General features: G+C 19.1%; 5 protein-coding genes across 5 annotated transcripts; 4 read left to right on the top strand and 1 right to left on the bottom strand.

Moving 5' to 3' along the window:
• Position 1: 1 nt before the first annotated feature.
• PADL01_1124500 (40S ribosomal protein S18, putative) lies at positions 2-705 on the top strand (the record flags this gene model as incomplete). Its single annotated transcript, XM_028682712.1, has 2 exons — positions 2-205; positions 439-705. The coding sequence occupies 2 exons, from the start codon at positions 2-4 to the stop codon at positions 703-705; spliced, it is 471 nt and encodes a 156-aa protein (XP_028538963.1).
• Positions 706-2054: 1349 nt separating this feature from the next.
• On the top strand, positions 2055-5879 carry PADL01_1124400 (autophagy-related protein 7, putative; the record flags this gene model as incomplete). Its single annotated transcript, XM_028682711.1, has 2 exons — positions 2055-5702; positions 5793-5879. 2 exons carry the CDS (start codon positions 2055-2057, stop codon positions 5877-5879), a joined length of 3735 nt encoding a protein of 1244 aa, XP_028538962.1.
• Positions 5880-6723: 844 nt separating this feature from the next.
• Positions 6724-9738, top strand: PADL01_1124300 (threonine--tRNA ligase; the record flags this gene model as incomplete). The annotated part of the gene is made up of 1 exon (XM_028682710.1): positions 6724-9738. One exon carries the CDS (start codon positions 6724-6726, stop codon positions 9736-9738), a length of 3015 nt encoding a protein of 1004 aa, XP_028538961.1.
• A 413-nt stretch (positions 9739-10151) lies between these two features.
• On the bottom strand, positions 10152-10433 carry PADL01_1124200 (conserved Plasmodium protein, unknown function; the record flags this gene model as incomplete). Its single annotated transcript, XM_028682709.1, has 1 exon — positions 10152-10433. The coding sequence occupies one exon, from the start codon at positions 10431-10433 to the stop codon at positions 10152-10154; it is 282 nt and encodes a 93-aa protein (XP_028538960.1).
• A 2598-nt stretch (positions 10434-13031) lies between these two features.
• On the top strand, positions 13032-15405 carry PADL01_1124100 (kelch protein, putative; the record flags this gene model as incomplete). The annotated part of the gene is made up of 4 exons (XM_028682708.1): positions 13032-14173; positions 14467-14552; positions 14707-15081; positions 15272-15405. 4 exons carry the CDS (start codon positions 13032-13034, stop codon positions 15403-15405), a joined length of 1737 nt encoding a protein of 578 aa, XP_028538959.1.
• Positions 15406-16361: the final 956 nt, after the last annotated feature.

The raw sequence follows: 16361 nt of genomic DNA, 5'->3' as shown, positions 1-16361 counted from the left end.
AATGTCACTTCAAGTAATAGATAATAATGATTTTCAACATATATTAAGAATTTTAAATACAAATGTAGATGGAAAAGAAAAAGTAATTATTGCCTTAACAGCTATTAAAGGTATTGGAAAGAGAATGGCAACTGTTATATGTAAACAAGCAAATGTTGACCCTACTAAAAGAGCTGGAGAATTAACTACTGAAGAAATAGATAATGTAATAATAACAAAATGATACCATATATATGTATATATGTATATATGTATATATTTATATATATGTATATATTTATATATTTATATTTATTTATTTTATCTCATTTTGAGGAATATAAATACATACTTTTATTTATCCCCTTTTGAATTTCATATATCATATACATTTTACCAAATTATGTATTTAAAAATATATACATTTGTACATATATTTTTTTTCTTCCCTTTTTATAGATCGTACATATTATGAGTACTCCTACCCAATTTAAAATACCTGATTGGTTTTTAAACAGGAGAAAGGATTTGAAAGAAGGAAAAAATATTCATGTTATTGCTAACCAACTTGATTCATACTTACGTGAAGATTTAGAAAGAATGAAGAAAATTAGATTACACAGAGGTTTACGTCACCACTGGGGATTAAGAGTTCGTGGTCAACACACCAAAACTACTGGTAGAAGAGGAAGAACTGTTGGTGTTGCTAAAAAGAAAGGAGCATAAATCAACTAGCCATTTTTTTTTTTTTTTTTTTTTTTTTTTTAAAAATCATTTTTACCTGAACTGTTCATAAATAAAAATTGATAAATAATTATGAACAATCATTTAAAAAAAAAAAAAAAAAAAAAAAATACATACATGTACACACACACATATATATATATATATAAATATATATATGTATGTATAATATTTTAAATGTTATTTTGTTGTTGTATATTTTTTTCATATGAATTAAAATAAATTGAAAAAAAGAAGAAAAAATAAAAACTTATGGTTAGAAAAACTTATATAAATTAATTATTTTTTTTTTTTTTTCTTAAATATAATATGATAACTATAATGATCATTTGAAAATGTTGGATTTGAGTAAAGAAATATGCAAATAATATTTAGTAATATATATATATATATATATATATATATATATATATTTTCTTTTTTGTGTACATGGTGTTCTTATTTATAAATAGGAAATTACATGTTATTCTTTAATACTATTTTTGTATGCTTTTTATAATGCAATATGAATATGTATTAGGTTGTATATATTTTATTTTAAATTGTTACAAAAAAAAAAAAAAAAAATAAGAAATAAAAGTATATAATAATATATATAAAAATAATAATGATCTTATATATAAATAATTATATATATATATTATTATTTATACGTGTTTATTCTTGAAGAGAATTCATTTATATATTAGTAAAGAAAAAAAAAAGGTTTTCTTGGTGCTCTTTCATTTTTTTTTTTTTTTTTTTTTTTTACGCATAATTAACACCATATTATAACTTTTCAAATATTTCCATTAATTTTTGTCATAAATCAATTTTATTATTTTACATATAAAATAAATATATATAAACATAAATTTATATTGAATAATACACATTGTAATACTATAGTTTTTTTAGGGTTAAATATGTTTTTTTTTTTTTTTTTTTTTTATATTAAATATATAAGAATACTACAACGTTTGTAAATAATTTTATATATTCATGAATAAATTTGTTCTGTTTAATTTTTTTTTTTTTATCCTAACGTATCTGTAAAAAAGGAGTTGTGAATTTTTAAAATTCAAGTATTGTTCATTTTTTTTGAAAAAAATAAAAATAAATAAAAAAGCATATAAGAGTATTCACAGCCATACATATGACATATAAGAATATATATAGAATATGTATGAATATATATATATTTACATGTTATTTTTTTAAATTTCTTTTTGTTGCAAAAGAAAAAAAGTTTGCCATATATATAAAGATATATATATATATATATATATATATATATATATATATATATGTATGTATTTATTTATGTATGTATAATATGATTAAAAGAGAGAATGAAAAAAAAAATCGAAGAGGAGAATAAAAGTTCTTACATATTAAAACACAATAACAATGAGTTCAAAATAGACATTTCTTATTTTACTCAATTACACGAACAAAAAATAAATATATATAAGCTAGAAAGTAATTATGTTAATTTATATTCGAGTACTTATTTGAAGAAAATAAAATTAGGTTATAAATATAATGTATTAAAGACATATTTGATAGAGTTTACACATCCTTTTATTCATGTAAGAACAATAGAAATTAATAAAAAATCTTTTTTAAAATATGAAAATTTTCATAATGAAAAGGAAATAAATAATATTGAAACAAATGATTGTATTAAAACAATACAGAGTAGTAGTGATGATATAATAAATGATGAGAATAAAAATATTGATAAAATACCCTATATAATGAATAATTATAGAAATAATTATATTGGTTGTTTATTAAATTTTAATACATTAGAAGAATTTTTAAAATGTAATAAAGATGATCATATAAATTATACATTAAAAAATTTAAAAAGTTATATAAATAATGAAAAAAATGATATAGATTATAAAGATATGAATTTATATATTGATAACAATATTTATGATGATAATTTTTGGGCTTATAAAGAAAATTGTTCAAATGTTTTAGAAAAGATAAATAAATATTTAATACTTAGTTTTTTGGATTTAAAAAAATATATATGTTATTATAGTATAGCAAATCCTATTATAAAACCAAAAGATAATTATTATAAATTGACAAAAAATAGTACAAGGTATTTTTTCTATATAGATTCAAAATATATTTATATAAATACTGAAAATAGACAAATCAATATTATAGATTTATTTTATCTATCTTATAAAATAGATGATTATTTTAATAATTATAAAATGTTTCTTAATATGAATATATTCTTATTACTCAAATTTGATAATACTCCTCTTCATAAAATGAATAATAAAGAATATTATGATGAATATATCAATAAATTTTATTCTAATATAAATTGTCAAGAACATGAAAAATCAAAAAAAGAATTTTATCAAATAAATAGTTTTTATAAATTATTTGAATATTTAAAAAGTGATGATACATCACAAAATGATTATCACCACAAAGAATATAATTCATTTGATAATAATAATAATAGTAATAGTAATAATAATAACTATTCAATGCTACATAAAAATTATGATATGGTCATATTACCTATTAATGCACTATCTGAATTAAAAGATGATATAAAAAATTCAAAAGATAAAATTTTAAGATATATTAAAAAAGACTTTTTTGATTTATATATATGTTTTATTGATATAAATTATATATTCAATTCTTTGTCTTGGGATTTTAGAAATTTATTATATTGTTTAACTCTAAAATATGAATTGTATAATTTTCAAATAGATATATTGGCTTTTAGAGATATCTCTTTATTGAGAGAACAGTTTGTTTGCACCTTCAAATCTGAAGAGGGATTTATTTGGCGCTATCCAAATGTAGTCACAAAAATGGAAAATACAAAAAAAAAAAAAAAAAATCACAATGGTGATAATAATGATAATATTAATGAGGATAATTATATGGATAAATCTAAAGACATTAATAGTGATATACATAAAAATATTAGTAGTGATAAGAATAATTCTTTTCAATATAATCATATTAATAATTGCTTGTCTCATCATGATGTATCTTTTTCTCCTGTTTCAAAAATATGCAAAGTTAATTATAATATTATTAACAATTATAACAATGACTGGAGAGATGATCTTACAAATGTATGTTCATATGATAATATAGAACACTCATCTAGTCAAGAAGAAAATAATATGAACGTTAATAATACTTACATAAAGGATAATAAAAATGTTAAATACAACAATAATAATACATGTCCTAATCATCTAATTAAGTACGTTTTAAATTCTTCATTATTTCAGGTAAAAGTTCCAGATAAAATTCACTTTATTTATGACAAGGAAGCCAATTATATGAACACATATTTAGATGACAAAAAAGAGGATTCATTGAATAAACAAGATATAGACATATTACAAAAAAATGATGACACATGTGATAAAAATAATTGTATAAATGCATGTAAAAGTTTAAGATCTAGTTTAAATATAAGAAAAGAAGATAATAATTATATAACAGAATGGATGTATAAAAATGAAGAAAATAAAAATATAATAAAGAATTATAATAAATTATATTATGATAATAAAGTGTATAATATATTATGTGGATGGAAATATTTTGAAGAGAAGAAAAAACAGAAAAAAAGTATTATATGTATTATAAATTTAAATGATTTTATAAATAAAGATACGATTCAAAGGATTTCGTTAGAATTAAATATAAAACTAATAAAATGGAAGATATTAAAAGATTTAAAATTTGAAAATATAAAAAAATTAAAAATATTAATCATAGGATTAGGAACCTTAGGTTGTATGGTAGCTCGTAATTGTGTATCATGGGGAATACAAAATTATACGTTTATTGACAATTCGCGTGTGTCTTTTTCTAATATTAGTAGACAATATTTATATACCTTAGAAGATGCAGAGAAATATGGTAAGATAGGTGAATACAAATGTGTAGCAGCGAAAAAAAACTTATTAAAGATTTGTCCAGATTTAAATATAAGAACAAAGGTAATGGATATACCTATGCCTGGTCATTTAAATTATTTGAATGAAAATCTGGAGGATACAATAAATGAATTGGATGATTTAATTCATAATCATGATGTCGTATTTTTATTAACTGATTCGAAGGAGTCACGATATTTTCCGTGTTTAATGATAGCAGAAAAGCAATATAATTCTTTGAAAGAATTACAGAAGGGGGTAAATAATGGTGATAATATTAACAGTAATAGTAATATTAATAGTAATAATAATAACAATAATAATAATATTAATCGTAATAATAATAATTGTAATATTTTATTATGTGAAGAAGAAAATATCATTACACATGAATATATAAAAAATCCAGAATGTAGAAAAAATATGGATAATCCATTTAATGATATATTTTCCTTATATGAACAAAATAGTAATATATATAAATCATTTAATAATATAAATATGTATGATACATATAATGAAAATTTTTATAATAATATACTTAAAAGTGTAAAAACGTTATGTAAGATGCCTCCTCTAGGAATTACAGTAGCAATAAGTTTTGATTCTTTTGTTGTTTTAAGACATTCATATTTATATTTTAAAGGTGCATGTTATTTTTGTAATGATATGCATTCTCCTTCAGATTCTTTATCTTATAGAACCCTCGATGAAAAATGTACAGTCACTCGATCTGGTGTAAGTAATATAAGTAGTAGTATAGCTACAGAATTATTATTAGCCTTAACACAACATCCTCTATATTTTTTTGCTCCACATATAGACAAAGATCAATATATATATAATTATGATAATGACATTAATCAACAAAAAAAATCAGACATTTCTAATGTATTCACTTCATGTTTAGGTGCTACACCACATATAATTAATTTTAATTTAGCAAATTTTAATATGAAAAAATTATTCTGTGAACCATTCGAAAAATGCATGTGTTGTTCAGAAAAGGTGATACTAAAATATCAGGAGGATAAAATGGATTTCATTCGAAATGTACTTTTTAAAAAAATAAATAATAAAATATTACATACATATATATATATTTTATATTATATTTTATGTGTTTTATTTTTTTTATTTCAGGTTATTAGGGATAGTTCCATTTTAGAAAGAATCACAGATATGAATCAACTGAAAGTTGAAGAGAATGATGTTATAATATTCGAATGATTTTTTTTTTAAATATTAATTTTATGTTTATATGGTGTAAATATAACATTTTAATTGTTTTATCATCATTTGTTTTAAAACAATTTATTTTATTTTTTTTTTTTGTGTGTGATTAATATATATTTAATTTTTTTTTTTTTTTTTTTTTTTTTTTTTTTGATGCTAAATGTTCATATAAGGATATATATATAAATACATATTATACATATATTTTGATATATATATATAATATGGTTCACATATTTTTATGTTTTTTTTTTTTTTTCTGTTCTTATGAGAATATAAGAATAACGACAAATATATAATATATAATATATAATATATAAACATATAATATATTTATATAATTTTTATTTGATTATGTTAAAATTATTTAGGATATTTTATTTATTCTGAAAAAAAAAAAAAAAAATTAAAACCATTTTATCAATATGTTTATATGTATAATATATATATAATATATAATATATACTATATATATATTTATATATATTATATATATATTATATATATAAAATATTTTATTAAATATGTTTATATTCATTTAAGGCTTAAAATATATTATTTTTAAATTACATGTTGCACAAAAAATGTTATTAAAAATAAAATTATTCTATTATTTTATATTATACAAAAAAAAAAAAAAAAAAAAAAAAAAAATCAAACCATTTTATCAATATATACATATATATATATATATATTTTTATTTTTATTTTTATTTTGTATATAATATTTTTATATTTTTTTTTTTAAAAATAATTTTATCCCCTTTCATAAAAAAAATATATAATATATGTATATTTTTTGTTTTATATTTTTTTTAATAATTTCCATGAATTGTGAATGAAAAAAATAATTATGGTTATTTTTTTTCTTCTAAGCAAGATATGTAAAAGTAATGCTATTTTAAAGTCTTTAAAGAATAATAAAATAGTTTTAAATATAATAACCAATAAACAAGAACCTCATATATTTCATCATTCATACAATAATATTAATATTAATAATATTAATAAGAATAATAAGAAGAATAGGAATAAGAATAAAATTAAGATTAAGATTAATAAGAATAATAAAAAAGAAGAAGGTTCTTTTTTTTATACAAATAATTATAAGAAAGAACTTATTAATGAACCATATAATAACTTATTAATATTACATAGAAGAAATAATAACTGGATTACTAAAAAAAGAGATAATATTTTCGACAATCATAAAAACCTAAAAACTAAAAAACATCTTTTAAAATTATTTATTAATAAAAATAATTATATATATAATAGAAAAATGTTTTCTTCATGCATTAATAATAATTGTAATACGAACGATGTAGAGGTTATGAAAAAAAAACTGGTGGTACAAGAAAATCCTGAATTTATAAAAAGAAGATTAGAAAAATTTAATGAAATAAAGGAAAAACGTAAAAAGGAATTAGAAGAAAATGTGGAACAACTAAAGAGACCTATAAATATTGAATTATTGGATGGTTCTATTAAATCGGGAGAAAGTTATGTGACCACACCTTTTGATATAGCTCTTTCCATATCAAAAAGGCTAGCTGAAGATTCTATAGTATGTAAAGTAACATATTTAGAAAAGGTAGATGTGGAATTATGTGACGTAGAAGAGGAAGATGATCATAATGAGGAAAATGACAATACGGATGAAGAGAAGAACAAACAAGATAACAATGTTAAAAATGATGATAATAATAAAAATGATGATAATAAAAAAAATGATGATAATGATAAAAATGATGATAATGTTAAAAATGATGATAATGATAAAAATGATAATGGTAATAATAATAAAAACCACAATAATAACAATAATAATGTTATGAAAAGTCTTTTGTGGGATCTGAATGTTCCATTGATTGGGAACTGCAAATTGGAATTCATTAATATCCAATCAGAAGAAGGACAGAAAGTTTTTTGGCATTCATCTGCTCATATTTTAGGAAGCAGTTTAGAAAGATTATATGGAGGATTTTTAACTATCGGTCCTGCTTTAAAAGAAGGTTTTTATTATGATATATTTTTAAATAATTTTTCTATAAACAATGAAGATTATAAAAGAATAGAAGATGAATTTAATAAGTTAGTAAAAGAAAATGTAGCGTTTGAAAAGGTTGTATGTACAAAAGAAGAAGCATTAGAATTATTTGAATATAACCCATTTAAATTAGAACTTATAAGATCAAAGATTCCAGATAATAAAAAGACATGTGTTTATAAATGTGGCAATTTTATTGACTTATGTTTAGGTCCACATATAAAGAATACAGGAAAAGTGAAAACATTTAAAGTATTAAAAAATTCTTCAGCATATTGGTTAGGACAAAAAGAAAATGATAGCTTACAAAGAATATATGGTATAAGTTTTCAAAAAAAAAGTGAATTAACAGAATATTTAAAATTTTTAGAAGAAGCTAAAAAAAGAGATCATCGTAATGTAGGGAAAATATTAAATTTATTTTTTTTTGAAAAAGAGACATCACCTGGTTCATGTTTTTGGTTACCTCATGGTTCAAAAATTTATAATAAATTAATAGAATTTATAAGAAAAGAATATAGAATAAGAAAATATGAAGAAGTTATATCACCAAATGTTTTTAGTTGTGAATTGTGGAAAACATCAGGACATTATCAAAATTATAAAGATTGTATGTTTTTATTTAATGTTGAAAATAAAGAATGGGGTATGAAACCTATGAATTGTCCAGGACATTGTTTAATGTTTAAACAATTAAATGTTTCATATAGATCTTTACCTGTACGCCTAGCTGATTTTGGTGTTCTACATAGAAATGAAATATCAGGTAGCTTAAGTGGTTTAACACGTGTCAGAAGATTCCAGCAAGATGATTCTCATATTTTTTGTTCAATGGATCATATCAAACAAGAAGTTCTTAATACATTAAACTTTCTTTTCTATGTTTATAATTTATTTGGATTCAAATATGAACTATTTCTTTCAACAAGACCTAAGAAATTTATAGGACAAATATCCACATGGAATCTAGCAGAACAACATTTAAAAGATGCTCTAGATGCAGCAAATATTAAATGGAAAATAAATGAAGGAGATGGTGCTTTCTATGGACCAAAAATTGATATACTTGTAAAAGATAGTTTAAATAGAACCCACCAATGTGGAACCATACAGCTAGATTTTCAATTACCTGTTAGGTTTAATCTGCAATATAAAAATAAAGAATATGTAAATTATAATGAAGAAAATGAAAAAAAAGAAAATGAAAAAAAAGAAAATAATAATAATGATAATATTAATAATGATGAAAAGAAAGAATTTAAAGATGGAGAAAATGATAATGAACATAATAATAAATCTCATAATAATTCATTAAATCACAATACAAATGAAGAAGGGTTATTAAAAAAAGGATTCGAAAGACCAATAATAATACATAGAGCTATTTTAGGTTCTGTTGAAAGATTTGTTGCTATATTAATTGAACACACAGCTGGTAAATTACCTTTCTGGTTATCACCTAGACAAGCTATGGTCTTACCTGTAAGTGATAAGTATAATGATTATGCTAATTATGTATATGAAACATTAAATAATAATCTGTTTGATGTAGATATAGATCTCTCAGTCAATACATTAAACAAAAAAATAAGAGAAGCACAATTAAAACAATTTAATTATATTCTTGTAGTGGGTGAAAAGGAATTAACAACAAACACTGTAACATTAAGAGATAGAGATGATCAAAACAATCAACATGTCTATACAATTCAAGAGCTAATAGATAAATTTAAAAAGCTCTTGGATGTAAACTCAATGAAATTTAATCAAATAAATGAATTTAACTCAAACCAAGGTCTTTAACAATATATAAATATAAAAAGATAAATATATAAATATATATATATATATATATATATATGTTTATATATTTATATATTTATGTATGTATATTTTTTTTTTTTTTTTTTTCTTCATTTTAAAATGCTTTAATTATGACATATGTAAATAAATATATATATATTTATTTATTTATTTATTATGTGAAATGCTTTTCAAATGTTTTATTTTATAAGACTGGAAACGTTTTTAATTTTAAATATTATAAATTTACAAAACATATAAAAATATATATATATATTTATATTATATGAATAGATTAATATAATATGAATATTTGTACATATAATAAAAATTAAAGAGGTCATATATCTCAAATATATATAAAAATTTACATATATATGTATATATATATATATATATATATATATATTTTTTTAACTTTCCTCATATTTTTTCATTTCTTCAAGTATCTGAGAATTATATGAACAACTTAAATATTTTACATTATAATACATATGACCCATTTTACAAAATTTCTCTACATCTATTTGTAAATTATGTTCTTTGTGATAACTTAACATCTTTAATAAAAATTCTTTTCTTTTTAACCACTGACCATCTGACTCCCATTCTCTTTTTGTGTTAGCTTCTAATAAAACTTCTTTTTCTTCTCTCGTCATATTTTCAAATATATTTTCCTCAATTTTATTATCCATCATATTATATTATATATAAATATATTATACATAAAAAAAATAAAATGAAATCAAATGAAATAATAATATAATATAATAAATGTATATTTATATATATATTTTTTTTTTTTCCTTTAATTTTAAAGATCGAAATAGAAAAAGTAATCAACAGGCTCGTCCTTATAACTTTATCATAAAATTAATCATATTATATTATTTCATAATACAAAAATATATATATATATTTTATGTATAATATGTTAATTTTTTTTTTTTTTTTTTTTTTTTTTTTTTTTAACGTTACATAAAAGATAACTTAGATCGTCACTTAAAATAAAATTATTATCGCCTTCTATATTATATTTTTTATTTATTAAAAAAAATATATTTATGTTCTTTATGTCAAATTTTAAATATTAATAAAAAAAAAAAAAAATGAAGTTGATGAAAAGTTCATACTATTATATATGCATAATATATATGTTCATATATATTATTGCATATTCCTATTTGTATTTGTTACATTTTTTTTATTATAAAAAAAAGTTTCTATAATTTTCAAATCAGCTTCAAAATATATTAATATATATATATATTTTATATATTTATATATACAATTTTTTTTAGTACGTCTAAAAACATACACCTTAAAAAAAAAATTATTTATTAGAAAAAAAAGGAATTTTCTAATAATACTTGTTAAGGATTCAAAAAATATTCCACATAACTATAATATAATATATTTATAACCTTGGATTTTTAAAATATACTAATTATATAAAAATAATAATTATTATTACATGTTACATTAAAATATATATATATATATATATATATATATATATATATTTTATATATAGAACAAAAAATTTACATATTTTACACCTTTATATATATATATATATTTATATATTTATGTGGGGATTATTATTTTTTTTTTTTTATTCTTCCTATAAACAACCTGTTCAGTTTTACAAACCTTAAAATTATTTATAAATTTATTTTAAAAATATAATTTTATAATTATGATATTGGTCAGGCGGGGAAAATAAAAAAATAAATAAATGGACCAATATATAAAAAAAATTATCTACATTTTTTTTTTTTTTTTTCTATTATTTAAATATTAAAGGTTAAAAAATGAAAATTGGTATCTATAATTATATAAATATATATATATATATATATATATATATATTAATTCAATAATAAATGGTTATATTTATATATAATATATTTTATTAAGATTTAATCTTAATATTTATATAATGCACGTTTATATAGAACTTAAAAAAAAAAAAAAAAGAATAAGGAAAAAATAGTACAATTTATATAATATTAACAACTATATATAAATAATAAAAACATTTAAAAGAAAGAAAAAAAAATTATATTAAGTGGATTTGTAATTTTTATTGATTACATATTATTACAACAAATTATATATATATTATATATATATATGTTGTAAAGAAAAATAAAATTATAATATTAGAAAAACAAACAACCAAAAAAAAAAAAAAAAAAAAAAAAAAAAAGAAAAGAACTTATTTACACATATATATAATATATAACACTATATTAAAAATTATGCAAATGTTAAAGTGGGACTTAATTTTTTTTATATCAAAAAAAAAAAAAAAAAAAAAAAAAAATGTTCTTTTTGAGTTCATAAAAAATATGGTCCTTATATATTACATATATATTTAATATATATATATTATTTATTATGTAAATTTTCTGATACCCCTTTTTGTAGTATAAATATTAATAAAAATATTAAACATATATACATGTTTATGCCTATATTTAATATATATAATAATATATTTTTTTATGTACTATTTTATATAACAACCATGAAAGAACTTGTCCGTCATTTTGTAGAAAATTATAGAAACACATTTATTAAGTATATTGATATATTTATTTATTTTTTTTTTTTTTTACCACTTTAAAAGTCAATAAAAAAAAGTTAATTATGATCTATTTTACACATTAAGAACAAATATTTTGTGAACTGTGATTTTTAGGATCCATTCATTTTAAGTTTTTTTTTTTTTTTTTTTTTTTTTCTTCTTTTTGTACTTTCTAGTAAAAACAACATATGGAGTACTACAACCACCATTTTAATAATTAAAAAATAAAATAAATAAATAATAAATAAAATATATATGTATATTTATATTTATATTTATGATTTGAATTTTTTAGGAATATTAATTAAAGCATTAAATTAAAATAATAATTTTTTCATAATATAAAAAATTTAGGAATGTAACATGAATAAATAAATATATATATACATATATATATTTTTTTTTTTTCTCATCTTTATATTTTTAAATATATTATATACTATTATTTTATATAAGATATATATTTTTTTTAAAGAAAAAATTGAATTTTTTTATTCAATTTTATATAGATAATATACATATTCGATTCTATAACATATACGTGTATAAGTGTATATATATATGCAGGTTGAAGATATAGATATATATTTCATATGTGCCATAATATTATTATATTAACTGATATATAAATATATATATATATATCTTTATATATATATTTATATATATTTATATTTATTTATGCATTTACTTATTAATGATGGCAAGTCCAAATACTACACAACCAGAAATAACTTTAAGTGAAGAAAGGAAAGCTAGCTTAACAACTCAATCGACTACTAATAACACCAACGATGGAAACATTTCAGAAGAACAAAAAACAATAGCATCAGAACAACAACCAATACCTGTTTCTAATACACAAGGAACAGCAGAAAGTTTGATAGAAAATATTAAAAAAACAGATTTATCTAATAAGGATGAAAATACAAACATAAATACAAACATAACTACAAATATAACTACAAATATAAATACAAATACAAATGCAGATACAAATGCAAATACAAATACAACTACAACCATAAATGCAGATACAAATGTAGATACAAATACAACTACAACCATAAGTGCAAATATAAATACCAGTGCAAAAACACAAGATACAAGATTTCAATATAATGGTGATGTGTCAAAAGCATTTTTATCCCCTCCAGTTTTTCATCTTACAGAAATTATGCATGATGAAAGATGTTTTAAAAAAACAAAAGGACATGTGACTGTTGAAATAAATGGAGATATTTGTATATATGGTGGTATGTTACATGACAAATGTATTGAGAATTTTATAAGATATGTTCCTGGTATTAATTTATTTGAAAAAATGCGTTTAAATTCAAATGATATTGTCCCTAGGGCATTTTGTTCAGGTAATGTTATAACAGAAGATAATAAAAAATATATTATAATATTTGGAGGTATTAATGAAAAAGATGAAATTATTGATGAAACATATAAATTTGATTTTCAAGCAAAGAAATGGGAACTTATTGGAAATAAACTTTGCCCACGTGCAAGATATAAACATGCTTCTTTCAGTTTTAATGATTTTTTATATATTCATGGAGGATTAGATGTTAATAATTCATTATTAGCTGATATGTGGTGCTTCTCTAAAAATTCATGGAGACCAATTAAACAAATTGATAGAATTCCTGAACCAAGATATGCTCACAGTTTAATATTTTCTGTCTATGGAAATGCTAAATTGGTCTTTTTATTTGGAGGAAATAAAAAGGGATATAATGCAGCCTTAGGTGATACTTGGATTTTTAATATTAATACAAACAGATGGAAAGAAATTACCAATTCTTCAGGATCAAAACCTTGTGCTCGTTGGGGGTAAGTCAAAAATATAAATAAATAAATAAAATATATAAATATATAAATATATATATATATATATATATATATATATATATATATATATGCTTATATGAATATAAACATTCTATATATGCACATTTTTTTTCTTTTTTTCTCTATCCATATATATATGTGCGTGTGTGTATATATATTAATAATATTTATATTTGTTCTTACAATATTATATTAACATATTTATCAATATATGTTATTTACCTGAACTGTTCATATATTTTTTTTTTTTTTTTTTTTTTTTTTTCCCTAACTAGCCATTCTTCTCAGCTTTTTGATAACGAATGGATGATAATATATGGTGGTATAACTAATGGCTGGATTGACAATTATGCTTTATCAGGTATAAAAAAAGAAGTGAAAAAATATATGTAATAATATTGAAATTTAATAAGACCATACATATCAAAAAAAAAAAAAAAAAGAAAAAAAAAAAAGAGGATTATTATGTTTATATATATATATATATATATATATATTTTTTTTTTTTTTCCTAGATATGTACGCATTAAACATATTCACGTTTTCATGGTTTGAAGTTGATATAAGTACATCAAAGAATTTTGATAGAGGATATTATGGTTCCTTATGTTTCCTTCCATATAAAAAATCCTTGTTTGTTTTTGGAGGTACAGATAATTCAGATGATTATTCAGATGTATTTAGTATGTCACCACTTGTAACGTATGTATCTTATAAAACGTTGACAGGAAAGATAGAACAATTAAATACGAGAATGAAAAATATTAATGAAACATCCTCTGAGAACGAAAATCTTAATATATCAGAATTTGAAACAAAAATTACAGAATTGAAAGAAGATATAAATAAAATAACTTTTATGATGAAAGCCTTTGAGGCCAAATTTTGTGGTAAGATAAAAAGAACACATGACAAGGAATTTAAATATAAATATATAAATATGAATATATATTTATTTATATATATTTATATATATTTATGTTTCTACAATTATATGTCCACACACATATAAACGCATCAAATATATATATATATATATATATCACTTTTATTTTTATTTTATTCTTTATTTTTTTATAGAATTGGAAAAATTAAATGAACAATGCGAAAAACTCCTTTCAAAAAATATAAATATAGAAGAATTACAAAAACTTGAACAACGAATAAGAAAATTGGAATCTTCAAATGTTTTAATGAAACATGATAGTATATAAATTAAAAATTGCTATTAAAAGAAACCAAAAAAAGAAAAAAAAAGAAAAAAAAAAAAAAAAAAAAAAAAAGAAAAAAAAAAGAAGCTCTACCAAACTGTGAGAGATTAAGCATATGACACATTTGAGATGTTTTTATTTACTACTATTTTTTTTTATTTTTTTACTTTTTAATCTATTAACTATTATTTTGTTTTCCTTTTTATTTTATTTTATTCTATTTTTATACTTTCCTTTTTTTTGTTATTATTTTATTTATTATTTATTATTTTTTTTTTTTGTGTTGAAATAAAAATATACAAATTTTTTTAATCAATAATAATAATAAAAAAAAAGAAAAAAATACATAAACTTTGCTCATATATTTTTTTATATCCTTTATTTTATTATATTTATTTATATTTTTCATTTTAAATATGAATTCTGTAGAGAAATGTTTTTTTTAATTCTATTGAAGTTGTAATTATAACAACCGAAGGCAAAAAAAAAAAAAAAAAAAAAAAAAAAAATTAAATATTCATATAAAATGAATTAACATTAAAAAAAAAGAAAAAAAAAGGGATTCTATAAATATTAAAAAAAATATATTTTTTATTACTATTGCTTCTAAAAATATTAGGTTTAAAAAGATTGAAAAAAAAAAAAAAAAATTTAGTTCAAAAAAAAACAAGTTGCATGGTGCACACATGTATATATATATCTATATATATATATATATATATTAAAAGAAAAAAAATAAATATATGAAATATATATATAATATATTATATACAAGTTTGATGTCATTTTTCGGTTTTGTTATTTATTTCTTTTTCTTTTTTTCCTTTTATTTTCGGGTTGTTCTTTTTAATATTTCATTTATTTTCTTTATATAATATATTCAATTTAACAAACCTGTATAAAAAATGGTCACAGTTTTTTAATCAGGTTTTGTTTTTTATATATATAATAAAATAATA

The sequence above is a fragment of the Plasmodium sp. gorilla clade G2 genome (genome assembly GCF_900097015.1).
Source record: "Plasmodium sp. gorilla clade G2 genome assembly, chromosome: 11".
Lineage (NCBI taxonomy): Eukaryota > Apicomplexa > Aconoidasida > Haemosporida > Plasmodiidae > Plasmodium > Plasmodium adleri (nom. inval.).
The sequence above is the reverse complement of the archived record's forward strand: the minus strand, read 5'-3'. Positions and strand labels throughout refer to the sequence as shown.